General features: G+C 44.4%; 1 protein-coding gene across 5 annotated transcripts in view; it reads right to left on the bottom strand.

The window, feature by feature from the left end:
* Positions 1 to 1,308: 1,308 nt before the first annotated feature.
* LOC135896502 (putative receptor-type tyrosine-protein phosphatase mosPTP-1) overlaps positions 1,309 to 19,008 on the bottom strand; it is a 251,298-nt gene continuing 233,598 nt past the window's right edge. For 4 of the 5 annotated variants that reach the window (XM_065424921.1, XM_065424920.1, XM_065424922.1 and 1 more), the window contains 9 exons: positions 17,208 to 17,243; positions 15,134 to 15,268; positions 14,341 to 14,688; positions 13,022 to 13,138; positions 11,015 to 11,185; positions 10,291 to 10,419; positions 8,473 to 8,795; positions 6,108 to 6,243; positions 1,309 to 3,823 (listed from right to left, as the gene is read on the bottom strand). In XM_065424921.1, coding sequence (XP_065280993.1) covers positions 3,656 to 3,823; positions 6,108 to 6,243; positions 8,473 to 8,795; positions 10,291 to 10,419; positions 11,015 to 11,185; positions 13,022 to 13,138; positions 14,341 to 14,688; positions 15,134 to 15,268; positions 17,208 to 17,243 — 1,563 coding nt within the window. In that variant the 3' untranslated portion in view covers positions 1,309 to 3,655. The remainder of the gene's footprint in view (positions 3,824 to 6,107; positions 6,244 to 8,472; positions 8,796 to 10,290; positions 10,420 to 11,014; positions 11,186 to 13,021; positions 13,139 to 14,340; positions 14,689 to 15,133; positions 15,269 to 17,207; positions 17,244 to 19,008) is intronic. The other variant, XM_065424923.1, reaches the window with a different exon arrangement.

Genomic DNA, 19,008 nt, shown 5'->3' with positions numbered 1-19,008 from the left:
GGTATTTCATTACGCACACAATGCAGCTATGTGTATAACACACTAATTATAATAATTAACATTCAATATATATATTTACATGTGAGATAGCTAGTCCATACAATCAGACCTCACGAAAGAATTTACACTAAATTCAGAGACAAATGATCTTTGTAGATAACAGTGGCTACTAAGACTTGCAAGAACTCAACACAGAACAACAATACCAGACACCTTTTCTTTTTCAATGTTTGATGTTTTTGCACATATTACAGAAGATAAATAACATGTAAACAAGTTCTTCAATGTGACAAGGAACATACAAAAGAACAAAACAGACCAGAAAGAACAGACATGAAAAGGAACGGTGACGGAATACCCCTCAGTAAACAAGGACTGTAGAGTAAAATTTAAGGCAGCACAAAATAAAATAACCAGATTCACTAAGTTGGCAGTTCTGAAGAACTGGTGGAAACTGAATAAAGACGGGAGTTTTCATTAAGCGACGGCGTCACTTTTAGCAGTGACATTTGGTCCGGTACTCTATAATTCTAATGAAACCCCGTGACGGAATTCTTTCCTTGGTTTTAGGAGTGCTAGCAAGAATGTTTGCAAGAAATACTGATTGGGAGACCATTGTGAATGAGCGTATAATTAAATTAACCCAGCTTACATACAATGAGAAATGCGTTTGTCACGCAGTCACTAGTTATGTATAACAAAGCTTTCTTTGGAGTCCATTAACGAACAAACTTTCAAGCAAGGCAGTATATTATGTCCCGAGGTCGGAAATGGCTACCAGGGCCGTTCAATATTAAAATGGCGGCCAGATCTCCCACGACAGTGTGAAATCATCGAAGCCACACTTCTTAAAAAACTACGGAACTCCAAGTTATGCGATGGGTTTTAGAAGATTATATGTTATGTATATATATCTGAACACTACGTCAACAAACTCGAAGCTCTCGCCCTGGGTCTTCTCTTTCCGAGGAGGGAATTATATTTATGTGCTACCAACAAAGTTTATATGCGTGTATATATTGAACAACAACACCTTGGGCATACTGGTTACTTATTTAGGCGTGTGTCCGTCTTTGGGAAGCAACAGCGCATCACAAAGAAAAACAACACACAACCATTACCCGGGAAACACTAAACACTCTAGCAACACTGTCGGCACTGGGTAAGCACTGCCGATAACACTGCAACAATGTTTAGACGCTACCCTGGGCTTCGACAGCAATGCCAAGGTGTTGCGGCGTCTTGTCAGGCAGCACTCTCTGATGCTAGCCTGCTGAGAAAGCGTTTTTTTTTAAGAGCCGACTTGTAAAAAAAGAAAAAAAAAAGAGCATGCTGAAGACGTTGAGGAATGGGGCTAGGAGGAAAATGTTTTGTATAGACACAGTACGCTGACAAAGGGCTGATGAGGAAAGTAAATGCCTGCTCAGAAAGGAATAGATACAAAAGAAGTGCGTGCCCTTTAGAAAGATGAAACAGCTATGCTGTCGAGTATTTCGTTTTTTTCTTTCCATGGCTTCATCTGGTCTGAAACCAGTAGTAGGTAAGAAAAACTATGCCTGTTAGTGATGGGGTAAGGTGAAACGACGACAGTGGGAAACCTGCGACATAATACGAAACACAACAACAAGCGTGAAGAGTCGAAGACCATGGACATCAACAAAAATGCACACCTACGCTCGTTCGCTTGGTGCATGAAATCTTGAAAAGCCTGAATGTGAGCAGAAGTGAAGGAAAGGAAAAAATAATAATAAAAATATGCAGAACATTGACAGCACATAGATGATATCAGACTAGAAGTTGTTGCTGCTGGATCGGGGGGCGTCGTTTCTCGTTGGGAGCTGGGGGCAATGGGGCGGGGGCGGTTGTTATCGACGTCAAGGCCGTTTATTCATGTTCTGTCGAGGCTTGCAACTGAACGCGCGCGTGTGTTGCGCAACTTGGCACGTCTCCGTTGTGTGCGGGGCCCCTTCGCGCATGCTCGCACGCTGCATACTCCTGTCTTGTCTCTTCCATCCCCGCGCCTTTCATCATTGGCTGTCTCTTGTTTTGATCGCGCTGTCTCTGTTGTTTTTGCCGTTGTCGCCGTCGTCGTCGTAATTTCCGACCGCATCGTTCGTCTGCGCTGTGTCATCATCAGAGGCGTGGAACTCAAAACACAACTCCTGTCTTGCCCCAAAAAAGGCCTTGGCAGTCACTCGGAACTGTCCGTCTTTCGTTAAACACCAATAATAACTAGGTTTCCTTCCTTACGATAAACAAAATCTCTTAATGTAGCGGCGCGGAAAATAAATAAAGTGAGTAAAGGTATGAAACCTAAACGCAAAGCCCAGCAGAAAAAAAAAATAACAACAACAACAAAAAACGATAAAACGGCAGTGCTGAAGACAGGGTTCATCTACTGAACCTGCAGAGAGCCAAGCCCTTTTGTGCTTGTTGACTTCAAACTATCACGACAGCTGGGAGGGATGCGTTCCCTCTAGGCTACAGGTGTTGCGATGTACATCTGGCAGTGACAGCCTTGTGTGCGTTCAGCACCCATTCCCCAAACGCATCGCTTTTCTCCCTCGTGGGCTCATTCACCCACGATGAGAAAAAACAAACACACTTCATCCAAAAGCAGTTGGCCACTACTAAGCATGAAAACAGTAAGAACATTGCTTTTAGCAGACAGCTGACTGAACAAACACAAATCGAGAAAAAAAAAAGGTAAAAAGAAAAAAATCTACACAATCGGTCGGCGATGTGAAGTGAAACATGACGCGCAATAATGTACAACTTAATGTCAACTATCTTACACCATTTACAGAACTGGCCGTCCTTTCTGAAGGTTTGAAAAGACACCGCGGCATAGAAAAATGAGCCCACCGAACGATGCTGCTCTGGTTCAGAATCCCGGCTGCTCCGGGGTTTTCGTGGTATTGCTCAATCAGGGGCATTATACATAGCAAGGCACCCCAAACAAGTGTCAGGCTTTGCCAACGTAACTTTCCAAATTGAATCTGAAGTTCAAGTCACAGTAAAAGTAGTGATCAACCACTACAACGTTGCATTACCTGCTACAATTTTTCGTTTTCAGACCTAACATTTATAGAGAGTCTGTTTCCAACCTATGTGAATTTCACCAGCTGCCCTGAATCAGACAAAATCGTCCGTTTTCAAACTAAGGATGCAGACATGCTCTGCACCTAGCACGATAGCTCCGTCGTTAAGACTGCCAGATGAGCATGGCATTCTTCCAGCAACACTCTTTCTTTTTTGCTCTCTCATCTTCCGATACATGCAACGTTTCGCCGTGAAAATGGGAGCTTTCAGACTGCTCACACTTGCGGGGCAATGGAGGACGAACATCCGAAAAACACATGTGCGCGCGCATTTCGAACATTACCAGAATGTGCACGTCATGAGGCAGAATGCACCGACGCTCTCTGCGTTTGGTCACAGCTGATCTCTCTGCCTTCCAAAGTTCCTCGGTTGTCCTCTCTTTTACCTCGAGAACGGAAACGAAGCGATGCAACCGGCACAAAAACGAGGCGTGGGAACAAAAAAAAATCTCATTCGGTGCCAAGCTCGGGATGACCAGAAGAAGCAAAGGTGAGCGCACGCCATCGCGGCGAACAGCTGGACAGGGGAAGAAGTGACTGTGCTCGGCCTTCTTTCAGTCGGGGCTCTCTATCTTCCCGGCGACTTCCTCAATCTTGACCGCATGCCCGTTGCTGGTGAGCTGGCCGTTCGTGGCGTTGGCGAGGATTGGCGCCGCCGCCGCCGGGCTATTACTCACAGCCAGCAGGCTTTCGACTGCTCGGTACAGGAATAGGAAGTCGTCCTGGGTGAAGAAGAGAAACGAAAAAAAATATACAATTTTATTTATTTATTAAGTTGAACACAATGCAGCCCCAAAGGATTACTGCAAGAGTGGAGAGCACAGAATACAAAGACTGCAAAGACGAAAACAGTTGCAGAACCCCGCTGATATGGTCCTCTTTTGTATGTTTTCCCGGGTATGACGTTGCTAAAGCCTGGTCGAAAGGTTCATAGACATCTTATTAGAATCCTCTTTGACATGTCATTGTTCCTGTGTAATACGTTGTGACTTTGGTGTATAAATACAAGAAAATATTAAATGTGCCGTCTTTGACGTAAGCAATGTAAAAGAAGATCGTCAGCACTAAACGGACCGTGGGCACTTCTGGCCACCACCAACATGTGCTTTTGACACGCCATGGTCATGGCGGAAAATTTTTAAAATTTCGGACACCGTACGGCGTGCTGCTCGATATTAGGACTTCACCTGCATGACCACATGCCAATCTGCCCAAAGAAATGAGAAATAAAATAGCTATACCTCAGTTTTAATATGTCGCTGGCTCTTCCTTGAAACTGAAACTAGCAAAGCCTAGACAATACAGCAGTCGCCGAACGCACCCAAATTGCAGGAAAAGGCAGGCCAAGCAGCTAAACGAGGAAGGGATGCATAAGCTGCATTTGGTGTTTGTCGTGCGAGCTCAGTGTTTCCTCCGTTATTAGTTTGTGCATTAAACAGTGACATGATCCCGGGCAACTTCTTCAAGCAGTTTCAGGAGGTGCCAATTCGAACCCTGATGCAAGCACCGCTGAGTGCAGCGATTTCGCGAAGAAAGCGGCGCGACTATGACAGCTGCAAGAAACCCACAATCGCACGGCTATCGCAACTCAGTCGACTTTGGTTATGTTGCCAGAGGATCAACAGTCGGGCGCCTGCATTGACGGTACTTTTGCGTATCTGTAGCGACAGCATGAAAACAGTCGAAATACAGACTGAACAGGCCACAGGCATGCAGCAATGTGTTGAGAAACTTGGGCCATATTCTCGGACGATCACCTTTCGAAGATACTACCCATCGGTTTCGTAGCACCGGATGCGTTGACGGGCGACAGTGATCCTAGCACTGTGCCAAGAAAGCCGCCGCAAGTCACACGAAAGATAAGGTGTATCCAAAAGTGATGATCTGAGAATATGATACACAAGGAACGGTAAGACACAATGGAGACAAGCACTGAATGCTTGTCAACGATGTGCCTTTCTGTCTTTTACCCGATGTGCAAGTCATAACGGTCATTAGAAGGGAAAAGCAAGATCAATGTTCAATTTTTATTAATTCCGTGCCAAAACTCCGGAGCTGGTACATCAGCGTGACATCGCAGATTCCAAAGTAGTCTTTCTTTCATATCAGGCCCGCTGTGGCTTAGTCAAAGTTTTCAAAAGTAGCTAAGTTCAGCCTTTGGCTCTTTTAGAATGTGACGTACTACATCTCTTTCGATAAAAATTTTATTAGGCCCAAGCGGACTTTGTCCAAATCCACCACGTCACAGTGAGCTAGCAAGGATACTTCAAGGCGGCGTTCGCCACTCGTCTTTCACTTTTGTGGCTTTATTTTCTTTTCCCTTACCAAGGCTCTCTTTCACAATAACAGTGGCATTGTATAAGCATAGCTTACACAACTTCATGTACCTCACATTTTATGTTGCACCAGGCGTGAAAATGCATCCTGTGAAAATGTGTCCAACTTGGTCGCATGCTCCACGCTTGCAAATGGTCGATAAACAAGGTCAATCGTTCTTCACAAACACCAATTAATGCTTTGCTTGCACCGATTGCCACAGCATGTGGAGGATCTGCAATTATCTTTTTACTTTAATTTTTGTCTCGAGGGGGGGGGGAAGAGGTATACCAAGCTTTTTCTCCCTATGACGGTGGATTTCTTGGCATTGTAGAAGTGCGATTTATCAATACAGAAACTGAAATTAGTTTCTCGCTTTAGTGCCTCTTTAACGTCTCGAAGCAACAAAAGGATTATGAGGGCCACCACAGTGGAAAGCTCCGGATTAATTTCGACCAGCTGGGGTTCTCTAACAAGGACCTAAATCGAAGTGCATCAGTATTTTTAAACATTGCGTTCCCACAGAAATGCGGCGGCTGCAGGGTTCCCAGAAATTGAACCCATGACCCGCATGCTGGTCATGGGTTCAACAAAGTAAGCGTTCAACAAAGCAATCGTTTTCCCATGCGGCTGGTTTCCTTTGGGCAATGTCGGGAGTGTGACAAGGAAGGGCTTCTTGGGACTGCGTACCTGAGATTTCCATATTCCAGGCCTCCTCATGTGATACAGCTTTGCGTACAGGTACACATCCACGCATTTTTCGCTCTCAAGCTGCTTGTAGAGCGATGAGAGGCAGCAAAAGGTGGCTGCCTCCGTACCTCCACACCTGCACGCACAGCCAGAAAAGAGACAGCGATGAATGCACCAATTCATTCATTCATTCATTCATTCATTCATTCATTCATTCATTCATTCATTCATTCATTCGGTCATTTATTCGTAACACTTGAAAGAATGAAGAGGAAAGGCATCCAATTCATTCATTCAAAATTTTCTCCATTCAATTCCCCAACCACATCCTGATGATAAGAGCCGGCATACAGTTGTCCCCTTTATATGTATTGCCTTGACTTTCCTCACCAACAGGCAATAATTATTGAACTTTCACTATATCTTAAGCACTAAACATTTGAACACGCCTGACACCAACAACTCTACCCCGTGGCACAATATATTTTGCACGTACAGAGGTGTTTGAGTGAACACCTATCAATAAAGATTGGAATCCTCTATCGCATTGATTTATCACGTTATAGAATGGCACATTTTCTCTCCTAGTGTGTTTAAATGTCTTTTTTTCTTTTAACCACACTACTTGGGCCTGCACGAAGTCTGCCGTATATATAAAATCAGTAAATAACACCACTTAGTATGGCATCACAAAAAGGGCTACACTCCACAATCTGGGAAGGGACTCAGGCTTATGGATTGGTAAGTTCAGGGCAACTGCCGTTTACTGTTAAACCAGCGGCTGGTAGTAAGTTGCACGTCTGCGACGCTCAAGGGCAGTTCGCATGTCAGCGGCCCCCGAACACTTTTCGTGGTTGTTGTTGGCAAGCCCGCAGCATACTGGCCACTACAGATTTAAATAGCAGTTTTTCTTTCCAGCTTACACAGCCAATGTGGAACCATCTGACTGCAGCACTTATGGTATTAAAATAACCGAGGGTTCTGTCCAAAGAGATACATCCCCATTGACAGGGGACAACCAGCAGACTGAATTAGAAAAAGAATTGAATTGGTTATAGTAGTTGAATTATGAGGGATCCACTGTTTTTTGAAAATGAAAAAAAAAAGATGAAAAGATCACACAAGCAGCTTTGATGGGATAAGATGAAAAGTCGGGATAGTCGGTTAAAGTTGGTTAAAGCGCACCGTCACACAGACAAAAGGTAACATAAAAGCGCTGTAACAAAAGCGCTGTCCTTTCTGCCTTTTATGTTACTTTTTTGCGTGCGTGCCAGGGAACTTCGGGATCTGTTCAATATGAACTTTGGTGGACTTCACGTACAGGCAAAGGATCGCAGCTAAGTCAGAGATTGCTAACTCCAAGAAGCAATGGAGCTGTCATTACAGTGACTATTCGGGCATGTGAAAAATCAAGAAAGAGAAGTCCTGCCTCCAATCACATCTTATTTTTGCTAATCTGTTAATACGTTGACATTTTTTGCCGGACATTTAAATAATGGTGGAGTTATAGTGGCTAATGTTAAGGGTGCGCAAATAGTAATGCTCAAGATGGAATAGAATAAGAATAGAATGGTGCCAGAAGCAAAACCGAATCAAGTAATTTTGCAATAGTTCTCAAATAAAGAGCTGGTGTTTTCATCATTAGATTAAACAATCTTTACATGCCATTATATTCACAATATTAGCAAGTTTTTGTCATTACATTGCACATTATGGAGCACTGTTTACTAAAAGCACAAATGGAGCATTAAGAGCAAATAAGCAGTTTATCTGCCTACTCAGGACTCAATGGTGAGCGCAAATGGTGGTGGTTAAGCCGGAGCAGTCTGGCTTCCTGGGCAAAGTGGCGTACTCCACTATGCAACTTTTCATGTTTTGTGTCATCTTCGGAGATGAAATCTGTTGCACTTCTTACTCCAATTTTATGCTTCATTGGACACAGTTAGCGATTTAAAATATTTGAAATCTATCTGAAAAATATTCATATTTATGAACAGTGACAATTCGATCTGAGGACTGAATTGAAAAGAGCAGTAAAGCTCTTGTTTGGGCTTGCTGGCCCCATTCTTGAACACATAACAGGGCAGCACGAAAAAACAAGGATCGAGAAAGGCCTGTCTTGTGTACGTACCTTTCCTTTGTTCCCGTTTTTTTCGTGCTACCATGTTCTTTGTTCATGAATAGGGCAGTATACAATTTCTTATTCTTTCGTATGTTCCAACATCCCTGCTAATGTGCTTCGTTTTAAACCTGAGCAGCAGTTGGCCTTTCCAGTCCCTTCAGTACCAAAAGATAGAAGATGTTTGGCCTTCGTGGAGGACGCAAGCTTTTCAAAAAAGGCAAGAACACAGCAATGTACACGCACTTGTCTACGATGACGACGGGGCCGTTGAGGTCCTCGGCATGTCGTGCGGCCACCGTGCGAATCAGATCAAACAGGGTGGCCATGGGGGTGCAAGCCTGGGGCCAGCCCGGGCACTGGATCACACGGCAGGACAGCTCGTAGTCGTCTTGCGTCGACTGCAAGATGAAGTCCCGGCTCACCAAGCCTGGGCCCCCGCTCGGCTTCTCGTCGGCCGGCACCGTGTCCGTCGACGCCGTCGTGGCCGTCTCGTCGCTCGTGGGCTTCACCTTAAAGCTCCCATAGTCCTGCTCCTCGTCTGTGTCGGGCCAGAACTGCGGGTACTCCTGACGTATCGAAAGGGAGAGAATGACGCAGCAATTGATTTATTTCACTACACATTTCTCGTGGGCTCCTGCTTGGAGTGTTGTGTGAAGGGAGGACGGTACGTTGATATTGCAAAAATGCAGAGCACATAAATGGCAAGCAAACAAAAACAAAGAAACTGTCATTCTAAAAAGGCTAAATGCAATAAGTAGAACACTTTTTTTACTTACTATACAAATTGTCATTGTACAAGAAAAAGTTATTATGCAATAGTTAAAAAGATATGCAATTATCTCAGTATTAGCAATCGCTAAACAGCATGATCGGTGGTTAATATTACATTTCTGAGGCAACATGATCACGGATGTTGGTAGATCACGGATGTTAGTAGTGCTGTCAGGGAGATCATTCCAGTAACTGATCACATGTGGCAGCACTGACATACTGAATTCTTGGATTTGGACGAAAGGACATGCAATGCTCTGTTGGTTCTGCTGTCAGCACGATGTTACTCTTGTTAAAAAGAAGAAGCCCAGTGGGGGGGCAGATCATGGCAAGCTCAGTATGAGGTCTGTCAGACGACATTCAGGCACATCACATGTGAAACATAGCATTTGCGCTTATTTGTGAAGACTTTTGTCTGAAGCCCACAGAGTGTCATATGTGCCTCCGAGATCTGTAATCGTGAAAAAGTTTACATGCGATAGTAAGTTTTACATGGTGTTTGCAGTGGTTTATGTTATTTTATATGAAGCTTCTTACATGTCGCATGTCTAAACATACACACACAAAAAAGTGGAAAGGGCGCTAAAGTGTTCACTAAAATCTCAGAGGCAACAAAAGTTATTTGCCAAATGCATGCTGGATGGTACTACAATATCACAATGCAGTAAACACAGAGGCTTCACATCAAGGTGTGTGGTTTCTGCACCTTGAGTTTATCAATGGTACCTTGTGAAAAAGAGACCCTAACTTGTTATTGTGAGTCCTTCCAGTCATTTTTGTTCAAAGAGCCTGCAGTGTTTTCAACATATAGAAGGAGAGAAAGCAGCCTGGATAAGAGAACCAGATAGGCTGATGATATTCTGGCTGTTATTTAATTGGACGTGTCACACTGACTAATTGAATGGTAGTGTTCAACATACAAAAACAACACCCAGGAAATGAGTCGCCATCCTCGAGGGTTCTGGATGAATTTTGACCATCTGAACTTCTTAAAACGCACACAAAAATCTAAATATGCCAGCATTTCTGCATTTTATTAAACTGTGGCAGGTGGTGGAATGTTAACCTCACTGTTTAGCAGGAGAATGCCATGGCCACCGAACCACTAAGGCAGATGATGCGCACAGAAGGTAGCACAAGGCATAGCGGCAATAACAGAAGTGGAAGAGAATTGTATGAGAAAGGTGATGTTGCCGCAGGACATGATTAACAGAAAAGCATCGTTCCTTATCTTTTGCTGTACTTAATCTGAACAATGATAGTTTGCATACGATGCACAGGGTCACTCACCTTTTCGTCGACGACCGAGAGGACCACGACCGTCTGCGAGTTGTGGTCCCAGACCATCTGCCAGAAGTCGGCCATGGTCGTCATTAGTGGATGCTGCGTTACTATGTACTCCCGCAACCTGTTGTAACCCTGCAATTTCCACAATAGCGAAAAAAAAAAAAAAGAAACAGACAAATCTTAGACTAACTCCGGCAAGCACAGGAGGCAGTGAAAAATATACAATTGCTTGACCATGCAAATCAGCGACTACTTAGCCCTCATGTCCTGGTCAAGGTTCAATCAACAAAAACTGCAGCTGGATCAGTAACCCTGAGGTGATCGTGTGGTTGTGCAATTCAATACCACAAATTCCAATTTTCTGGTGGCTGCAACTAAATTTGTGCTACTGCAAAAACAAAAGCACAAGCGTCACTGCATCTACGGAGTGGAGCACGAAAGTTTATGGCTTTTTTCATTTACACTATATGATAGAAAACGTCAATGTCTTCATAGAAGTTCGTTAGGACAAGAGAAAAAAAAGAACTATGCTGGTTCACAGAAATACCAGACAACTTGCACGTTCCCAAGCTATGCAATAGTTTCTCGACATTCCTTGCCTTGATAATTTCACGTGCGCTTACGTCTTACACAACTGCGAATTTTAGTGTTTGCACGAGGCAAGGCTTCACAAGAACAAGAAAGCGTTACTGGAACCCAGAGAAAGGTGACAGGGACGCGGGCGTACTTGTAGGAAAGTGGCGTTGATGTAGTCCGAGCCATCCGTGCCCGGCTTTGGGGTGATGTGCACCCGGTGTGACTCGATGGGAATCAAGTTGAGTGACCGGTTCTTGGCCTTGTTACAGGGCTTCACAGCTGACACCACATTGAAATCTTTCGCCTTGAATACCGTCACCAGCTGCACACATGAACAACAGAAACGGCCATGTCAAACTGTGTACAAATGCTCACAAGTAAAACGAGAAAATCTATTGCAGTAGACTTGTGTTAATCTTATCCCGACAGCAGGCCCCGGGGCCGGCAACCGTACATTTCTAGGGGACCAAACTTTTGTTACTTCAATCCTGAAATTAGCTTGGCCAGATAATTAGAACTTGGCTGGTCATCGCACAAGTGCCCGACCCCAATAGTCGCCGCAGTGGTGACTCCAATAGTGGCAGCATCCGCCTTGGCAGCGCTTAGGGTACAGTGAGTGCGTGAACACACGTCACCTCACATTAAAAACACGTGTTTTTGGCTTTTCCAAAGACAACTTTAAAGTGAGATGGACAGCTGACAATGAATTATTACAGTATTTACCTACTTCTAACGCATGTCTTTCTTCCCATAAAAATTCGTCCGAAAAATGGCTTGGGCGCTGCAGTTCGATATGAAAGTAAAACTACTTTTGCAACAACCTACCATCAAAGCCAGCCTGGCTAACGTCATCGCCACTGCCATTACAAGGTCCTGACCATAGATGCCGACAGAATGAGTTCTCGCATAGCATAGAGCCGTATGGCATGACGACAAAGACGTGCTGCTCTCGGTCTGAATACGACAGTGCATTCAAATGATAGGTTATTTTACATGTAAGGGTAGCAGCAACAAGTTTTGTCACATGTTCTTGATGTTCTGGAGAATAGTGTGTGGCGCAGTATAAGCTAGCGAAGTGGTTAGTCTAGGTGTGAGCCACCACCCCATTTGCGATTGTTGCGGAACCGTTTGATAAATGCATAACGTCAAATGCGCTATGAACCGTACAGAGGGCATGTTGTGGTTCTTCATAGACAACTTATAAAGTACTATGTACCTCCTGAGACTTATGATGATAGACTGTAGGTATAAATAAACTATTATTCTGTGAAGGTAAGGTGACTGGCTTAGTCTTTTTCTTAATGCCGAAATCAGTAGGATGCAATGTTTACCTTGCTAAAAATGAAGTGCGTCTTTGACTTCTACTACATTAGCTTTATGCTTCGAACCCATAAAAGTGGGTTCCTGTTTATTCGGGGATGTGTTAGAACCTGAGCAAGTACTGCCAAACGAATAAGCAGCGTGTTTTGGTGTTTTTTCTGCCTCCTGTTTAATTTGACCCACTGGATAACTGAGCCGATGCTGATGGTCCCAGTGGATCAAATTAACGAAACTCAACTACATAAAGCAAAGGAACAATAAAAAAAATGCTTATGCTGTAAAGGCAAACTGCGCTTCTGGATTACCAGAGATATCAATCTTTAAGGAGTAATGACCAGACATTTTCAGCTTACTCTCTTGCACTGAAAGGCCCAAATCCTCTCAATCCTAGAATAGACACCGGCAAGCGTCAGAGCACACTAAATAATTTGAGCCCGGCCCAGACCTGAGGGCATAAACCTTGCGCCCAACCCGGGCCTGTCAAAAACACTCTACCTGGCGTGGCCCAGGGTTTCAGGCCAGCCTGAGCCCATGCAGTGCTTTAGTTTCTTTGCATGACCCCCGAGAATACCGCATGCTAAATGTCAGAGGTGGCGCGCTGGGACTTACATAGCAGGCGCACGCATTGTCCGCTAAGGTCCTAGTATTTAAACGCTGCTAATAAGTAAATTAGACAATTATCAGCCCCGTACATCTACAAGATTGCTTCGACAGTATATACTAATACTCCTCTATAACATTTCTTAGCCAAACTGTGAAATTTCGGCGCAGTTGGCCTCTAATGTGGATGTAAAATCCAACTTCTTGGCCGCTGCCAGAGCTTGCAGCTGGTACGTACCTTGAACTGCTTCTCTAGGAGTGACCAGGACTTGTCAATATTGTCCCCGCTCCCTGTGTTTCCAACCTGAGCTGTCTGCAAGCTCTGCACGTAGCGAGACAGCTGTGAGACCCCAGCCTGTGCGTGGGAAGGGACAGAAGCACAACTCCATTAGCTGTGCAAGGCAATCAGTTCCACATCATCAATGTTTATCGTAAGACATAGACCTCAAGGAAATTTAAGTAAGTGTTTAGCCACGATCAGCAACAGGTAACTGTGGAGTAAACACTATAACAAGCACCACTCTGAATGTTGCGAGAGAAAAAAAAAAAAAAGCTGACAGCAGACTAGTTGGTTAACATAACTGCGAATAATTATATTATATATCACCATATTATACAAAGTCACACAAAACAATCTTTTCTGCACACACGTGTAAATAGAGATGTCAGTTATGCCTAACTCTTCTGCCTAAAACGCTGGCTTTTGTACAGAGGTGGCACCTTGTAACATATGCACTTTAATATCATATTAGGGTGCATTACTCACAAGCTTCACCGATAATAAATCAGAAGGACGCATCGTCTACTGCAATGCCAGCTGGAAAAAAATGACAATTTTGCTACACCACAATGGCAGTGCCATATATCACCAATATGGCAAAACATGAAACCACGTGGTGTGTGGATGGAAAGGCGGCACCACCATATTGATGTTCGGTGTACACATCAATCCTGCAATAGTTTAAACAGCAGCTCTCAAAGGTGGTGGTGGTGATGATGATTATGCTATGAACATGCATTCTGAAGGCGTGACAGCCCATGCTGCAAGGTTGTACTTTTCTGGTGCATCTTAACCCTTGAAATACCTTTACAAGTTAAGCTGCTAACACTAACTGCGACATACTAAGATGATGATGATGATTTCCAATGGCATCGCCTTTGAAATAGGGGAGTGACAAATCACCAAGCATGCTTGAGCCAATTAGATTTTACTTAGTCTATTGCAGTCTAGCATTCTGCCTATCTCAACTTTATGTTATTTTCATTTAAAGCCTTTATCTCTATACTCTTACGTTTCCTGTGCTTGTAACAAACCTTGTTTCACTTCTTCCTTGCTGTTTTTGAGTCAATACTCTCAAACGTCTCCTGCTTATTTCAACAACTGACCAGTTAACGCACCTATCAGCCTAGATTTCCAACCCTTCTGGAAGGGTGGAGGTTCCATACAGTCCTGGCTGGGCAAACAGAGCTTCCGTGCCCTCTAGCGACTCCTAAGCTGAACACTCGAAGGACTCAACTGGCCGACCAAGACGCCTGCTGCGAGCACCAGTCCCTCACCTCCGTGTCTCCACTCTCGATGGCCTCGAGCAGAGCGTCGTGGATGAACACGTACTGCTCCTCGGTCTGGACGAGGTAGTTTCGCTGCTGGCGGATGTGCCGCAGGAAGCCGTAGACGTTGACGCTCTGCCGATGCCGCATCTGCTTGAGCATGGCATCCAGAACGATGTAGGTGCCCGTCCTTCCTACACCAGCACTGCAGTGCACGATCATGGGTCCTGCAGTGGGAGGGTTGGCAGCAGAAGACTTGGCCACAAAGCTGAGGACTGGCAGAGGATGGTCTGGTACCCCATGGTCTGGCCAGTTGGTGTAGTGATACTGGTACACCGTCCGCTCAGACGCCTGCTTCTGCAAAGGTTGGAAGTCGGTCAGTCGGTCAAGTGTGCTAGCGTTGGAGGAAACGGCGTCCTTCCACTGTGGCTTTGTAAGCCTCGGCAAACGTTACACTGCTCTCTTCTGCATACCTCAAAGAATCATTTCACGTTTGTGGGAGCTCACATAAGAGATCTTTCGTGTCACTGCTGTTGGGCTTCCGAGTGTGACAGATGCGAGGTACCCCGTAGTAAAGACAGCATCAACGCCAAGAAGCACTTTTGCTGCAGTGAGGACTGCATTGCTCCTAACCTTTTAGCACATGCCAAGCAAGGTGCGTTTGCTCAGTTCATGCCACAACTCCTACATTTTCAACTCAGTTGTGACAATTAAGAACAGGCATGCCTAGCAGAAGAGGATAAGGCTGCGTGTTTAATCTGATAGTGGGAGTACAGAGGTAGGAGAAAATGTGTGCGCTCACCTTCTTCACTTTGATGTTCTTGATCGCAAAGGTTCGGACGGTGTATGTTGCCATGACAACCTCCTGGACCAGCTTCACTTGGATTATGCCATAGGTCTCAGTACCTTCCTTTGGCCAGTACATATCACACTTACGCTGCAATGCAAACACGAAAACAAGACGTGCCTAAGTTTCAACCCCAGTACGCTCGTGACATGCAATACAATGCAACAAGCTGGGGATTTGTTTGAGGAATGGAACCATAAGTAATTCTTCCCGCAGGTGACGTAGCTCAGTGAATGAATTCACTCTCAAAAACGACATGACGAAGAACACAATTGAGAGGCAACAGAATACCTGTTGTTCTTTAACACTTAGGCGACACTAATAGATGAATCGTCAGCAGAAAGTAGAGACCAATATTTTTTGTAAATAAACCAGATAACTGCAAGAACAATAGGTTCCAAACATCTTACCTGTTAGTTAAGTGCACTGCAGGTGTACAGATAGCACAGGAATTATTTTCATCCAAGTAAAACTGAACTAATAGGAGATTACGATGAGAAAAGCACAATCTAGTTACACAACCACTACAACGGTCAGTTTCGCAACTGACTCTAGTCAGCAACTTGAACATGTTATGCACAACAAGCATTACATGGCTGTCAGCAGACTGAAACATATAGAGTTGGCTAGACAGATTTGTTGTTACACAGGCACGGCTAAATGACAGATCAATGGTATAACTCAACGGCTTGCATGCTTTTGGAGTGCAACTCTCAACAATTCCATTGAAGTAATTAGCACTAGTTAAGCCTACGCTGTACTGGTCTCACTTAGACCAAGTGTATACGCAGAATATTATGGCCAGCACGCATTTAACTGGCAAAGCATTAACACGCCAGAAAAACTGTAGTGCTCATACGTTCAATACAAACCATTCAAACTTCGAGGGAGCCAAGACTTGTCTGGATTGCCATAAGATAATGATTAAGTCATGATTAATCCATAAACCGAATGCATACTTTACGTGAAAGAGGAGTGAAGGAAAAGCAAGTTTCATAATATCCTGCTTATCCAAAAGCACAAATGAGATATAGCTGCTAATGTGTGACTGGACCAATGGCGCCATCTGGCAGGAATGCTTTTCGAACACATAGTAGCGAATCTAAGCAAATTTGAATCTCTCGTGCCTCATAGTTGTTAGCTTGCCAACTGCATTGCTTTGTTTCGGGAAGCCAGAAAAGTTTAAATTAATACCACTTAATTGGTCCCGCATAAGGGCCGCGCCTCGTCAAAACTGAAAACAGGGCGGATCTTACACTAGTCTATACAGTATATTGTTCCTCGATCAGTGTCCCCATAGTTGCCATTATGTTTACTCAGTCTAGATATTAAATTGTTTCAGCATGCACTACTAGTGATATTGCTTAGATGTTTATGCTGTCCTGTGCAGCATATTCAATTTGCATATTGCATATTTGCATATTCAATGCTATCTTTATTGGGCACTGCTTCTCTTTACGTGTAGTAATGCACTAAGCTAAAGCTTTCAGGCTGTTAGCAGACACTAACGTAAAGAAGCAAACAAATGAAACGTCAATTAATTTCAATTTTGAAGTAATTCTCTCTTCATATTATTCTGGATTACCACTAGATATTGCACTATATGTAAGAAATTTTAGTGTGTTTCACGAAAAAAAAAAAAAGGAAAGAGAAACCACTTAGCTAACGTTATGAGTAAAGTTACTGTGGTATTAGTTCGCTTGCAAACCACGACAGAGAGCACGAAGGACAGAAGAGACTAAAAAGATGACAAGGCACACCAACAGATGATTAGGTCACACTTTTTCTTCTCGGTTAGTCAAATGCAACGGATGTTAATCTGGAGTGAAACATGCGAATGAACCAGGCGAAAGAGCGAGCAAACTAATAGCTGCCACACGTAGAATACGGGAACAGTGACAGAGAAAGATGGAGTCTTTAAGAGTCAAAGAGTAAAAAGAGTATAATAGACAGCACCACACATAGAAGGAGCCTTTAGGGAATTAAGAGTACAGAGAGAGCCACGCAATCCTTCGCATGCAATACTCACAAGATCATCCAACTCTGCCGAAACGCTACGAGCGCGCTGTTTTGCGTGTCCCCGACCGAAAACGAAAAAGAGACATGAGGAGGAAAAAAAAAAGAGAGAGAAAAAGAGGAAAGAAACGCCACAAGACAGATCAAACAAGAAAAGAAGAGAAAAGAGGGAAGACCAGACAAAACAATAAAAAACTTAGTATGTATGCAAGAAATGTCATGAGTAAAGGAAGATGCTTTAGATGTTCTCATTCATGATGTCATGTTCCGTTATGTTTCATGACAGAACACACTAATTTATCTACATGTCCAAAGATTGTGTCCTTCTGTGTGCTTGTCGTGAGTGCAGGTCCCCTATCTCAACGTACATGCTATACGTGTTCTTCTCTGTGGAGAAGGTATGGAGCCACAACTTGCCAAATCTTTGGGATACAGTGCGACATACTATTTTATTTAGAACCTTTATTTAAGACTACGAGACTCTGTATTAGCATGCTGTACCTAGCATGGCATGAGCAAGGTTCCGTGTTATTATTTTCTTATCCCTAGTACAGTGAAAGCTCGTTAATTCGAACTTCAATAATTCGAATTTATGGATAATTCGAACTGTACGATTTGGTCCGGCCAAGCTCCACAGAAGTCTATGTATAAAAAAGTCCGTTAATTCGAACGCGAGAAGGTTCCCTCACGGATAATTCGAACTACGCTCGCCTGGCACACGGCCAGAGAAACGCGCCTACTGCCTACACACAAGGCTGTATAGCCTCCGAAACGGAGAGAACGGCGAGAGAAGGCAAAATCGGAATAAAATCTAACCAACGCGGGGTCAGCCAGAAGGCAGCCGCGGCTGCCGCCTCTCCGTTCTAGGTAACCTCCGAGACTTCTTGCCCGTTGCAAATCTCGGAGGCTTTGCAAATCTTGTACAGCTGCTAATGTGGTGCGGAGATGGCACGGTAAGCTCCAAAACACGGCGAATCAAGTACGTCGCAGCTGCGCTTGCAATCAAGAACCAACGAATCAGGGCCTTCGCCACCTTCACATGTTCAGCGTCTTTGTCTCGGCAGTCTTCATCGGTTGTGCACCTCTGTTTTCAGCTTAGGAGGTATCGGCCGTCGCGATTCATTGTGATGGTGTTAAGCCCCGGTTAACGTTCGTTTCGGTGGACATCGGTGGTGTGGCACAGTCGGACCCAGAGCTTCGACTTGAAGATGGCGTGTGCCCGCGGCACACGCCAAATTTCTGACATGCCCTACTGCTTCCAAATCGCAGTGTACTGTTGCCCTCCTTCACTTTCGTTAGTTCGAACTTTCGTTAATTCGAACTGAAGCGGCTTCCCCTTGCGGTTCGAATTAACGAGCTTTTACTGTATAAGAGTTAAACATTGAATATGTTGTTGCATCACTCATACAGCTGAAATGAAATCAAAGTTATGTGTCTGCGCTACATAGGATTACAGTCGCCGACCGATTTTCCGGACTCCGAAAATTCGGACATGCCCGATTATTCGGTCAGCTTCGCGGCACCGCCATTCTCCCCATAGACCATAATGTATAACAACTGCCGAAAGTTCGGACACCTCGCAACCTCTCGTCTGATTTTTCGGACACTCCTTGAGCCAACTCGGTCGAGAGCACCATGCACCGACTCTGACCGGTGCATGGTTCGTCTTGCTGAACGCCACTTTTGTTTTGAAGGGAGCTTCCTTGCTGCCCCACGAAGTGGCGCTACTGGAAATCCCCACTCATCATCATCGTTTCTGCCTAGTTCGATAGAGTGGCTCTGCAGCAGTTCCGGTTTCAGCTTAGTAAGCCATG

Source organism: Dermacentor albipictus, chromosome 6 (assembly GCF_038994185.2).
Source record: "Dermacentor albipictus isolate Rhodes 1998 colony chromosome 6, USDA_Dalb.pri_finalv2, whole genome shotgun sequence".
In the NCBI taxonomy this organism is placed as follows: Eukaryota; Metazoa; Arthropoda; class Arachnida; order Ixodida; family Ixodidae; genus Dermacentor; species Dermacentor albipictus.
The sequence above is the reverse complement of the archived record's forward strand: the minus strand, read 5'-3'. Positions and strand labels throughout refer to the sequence as shown.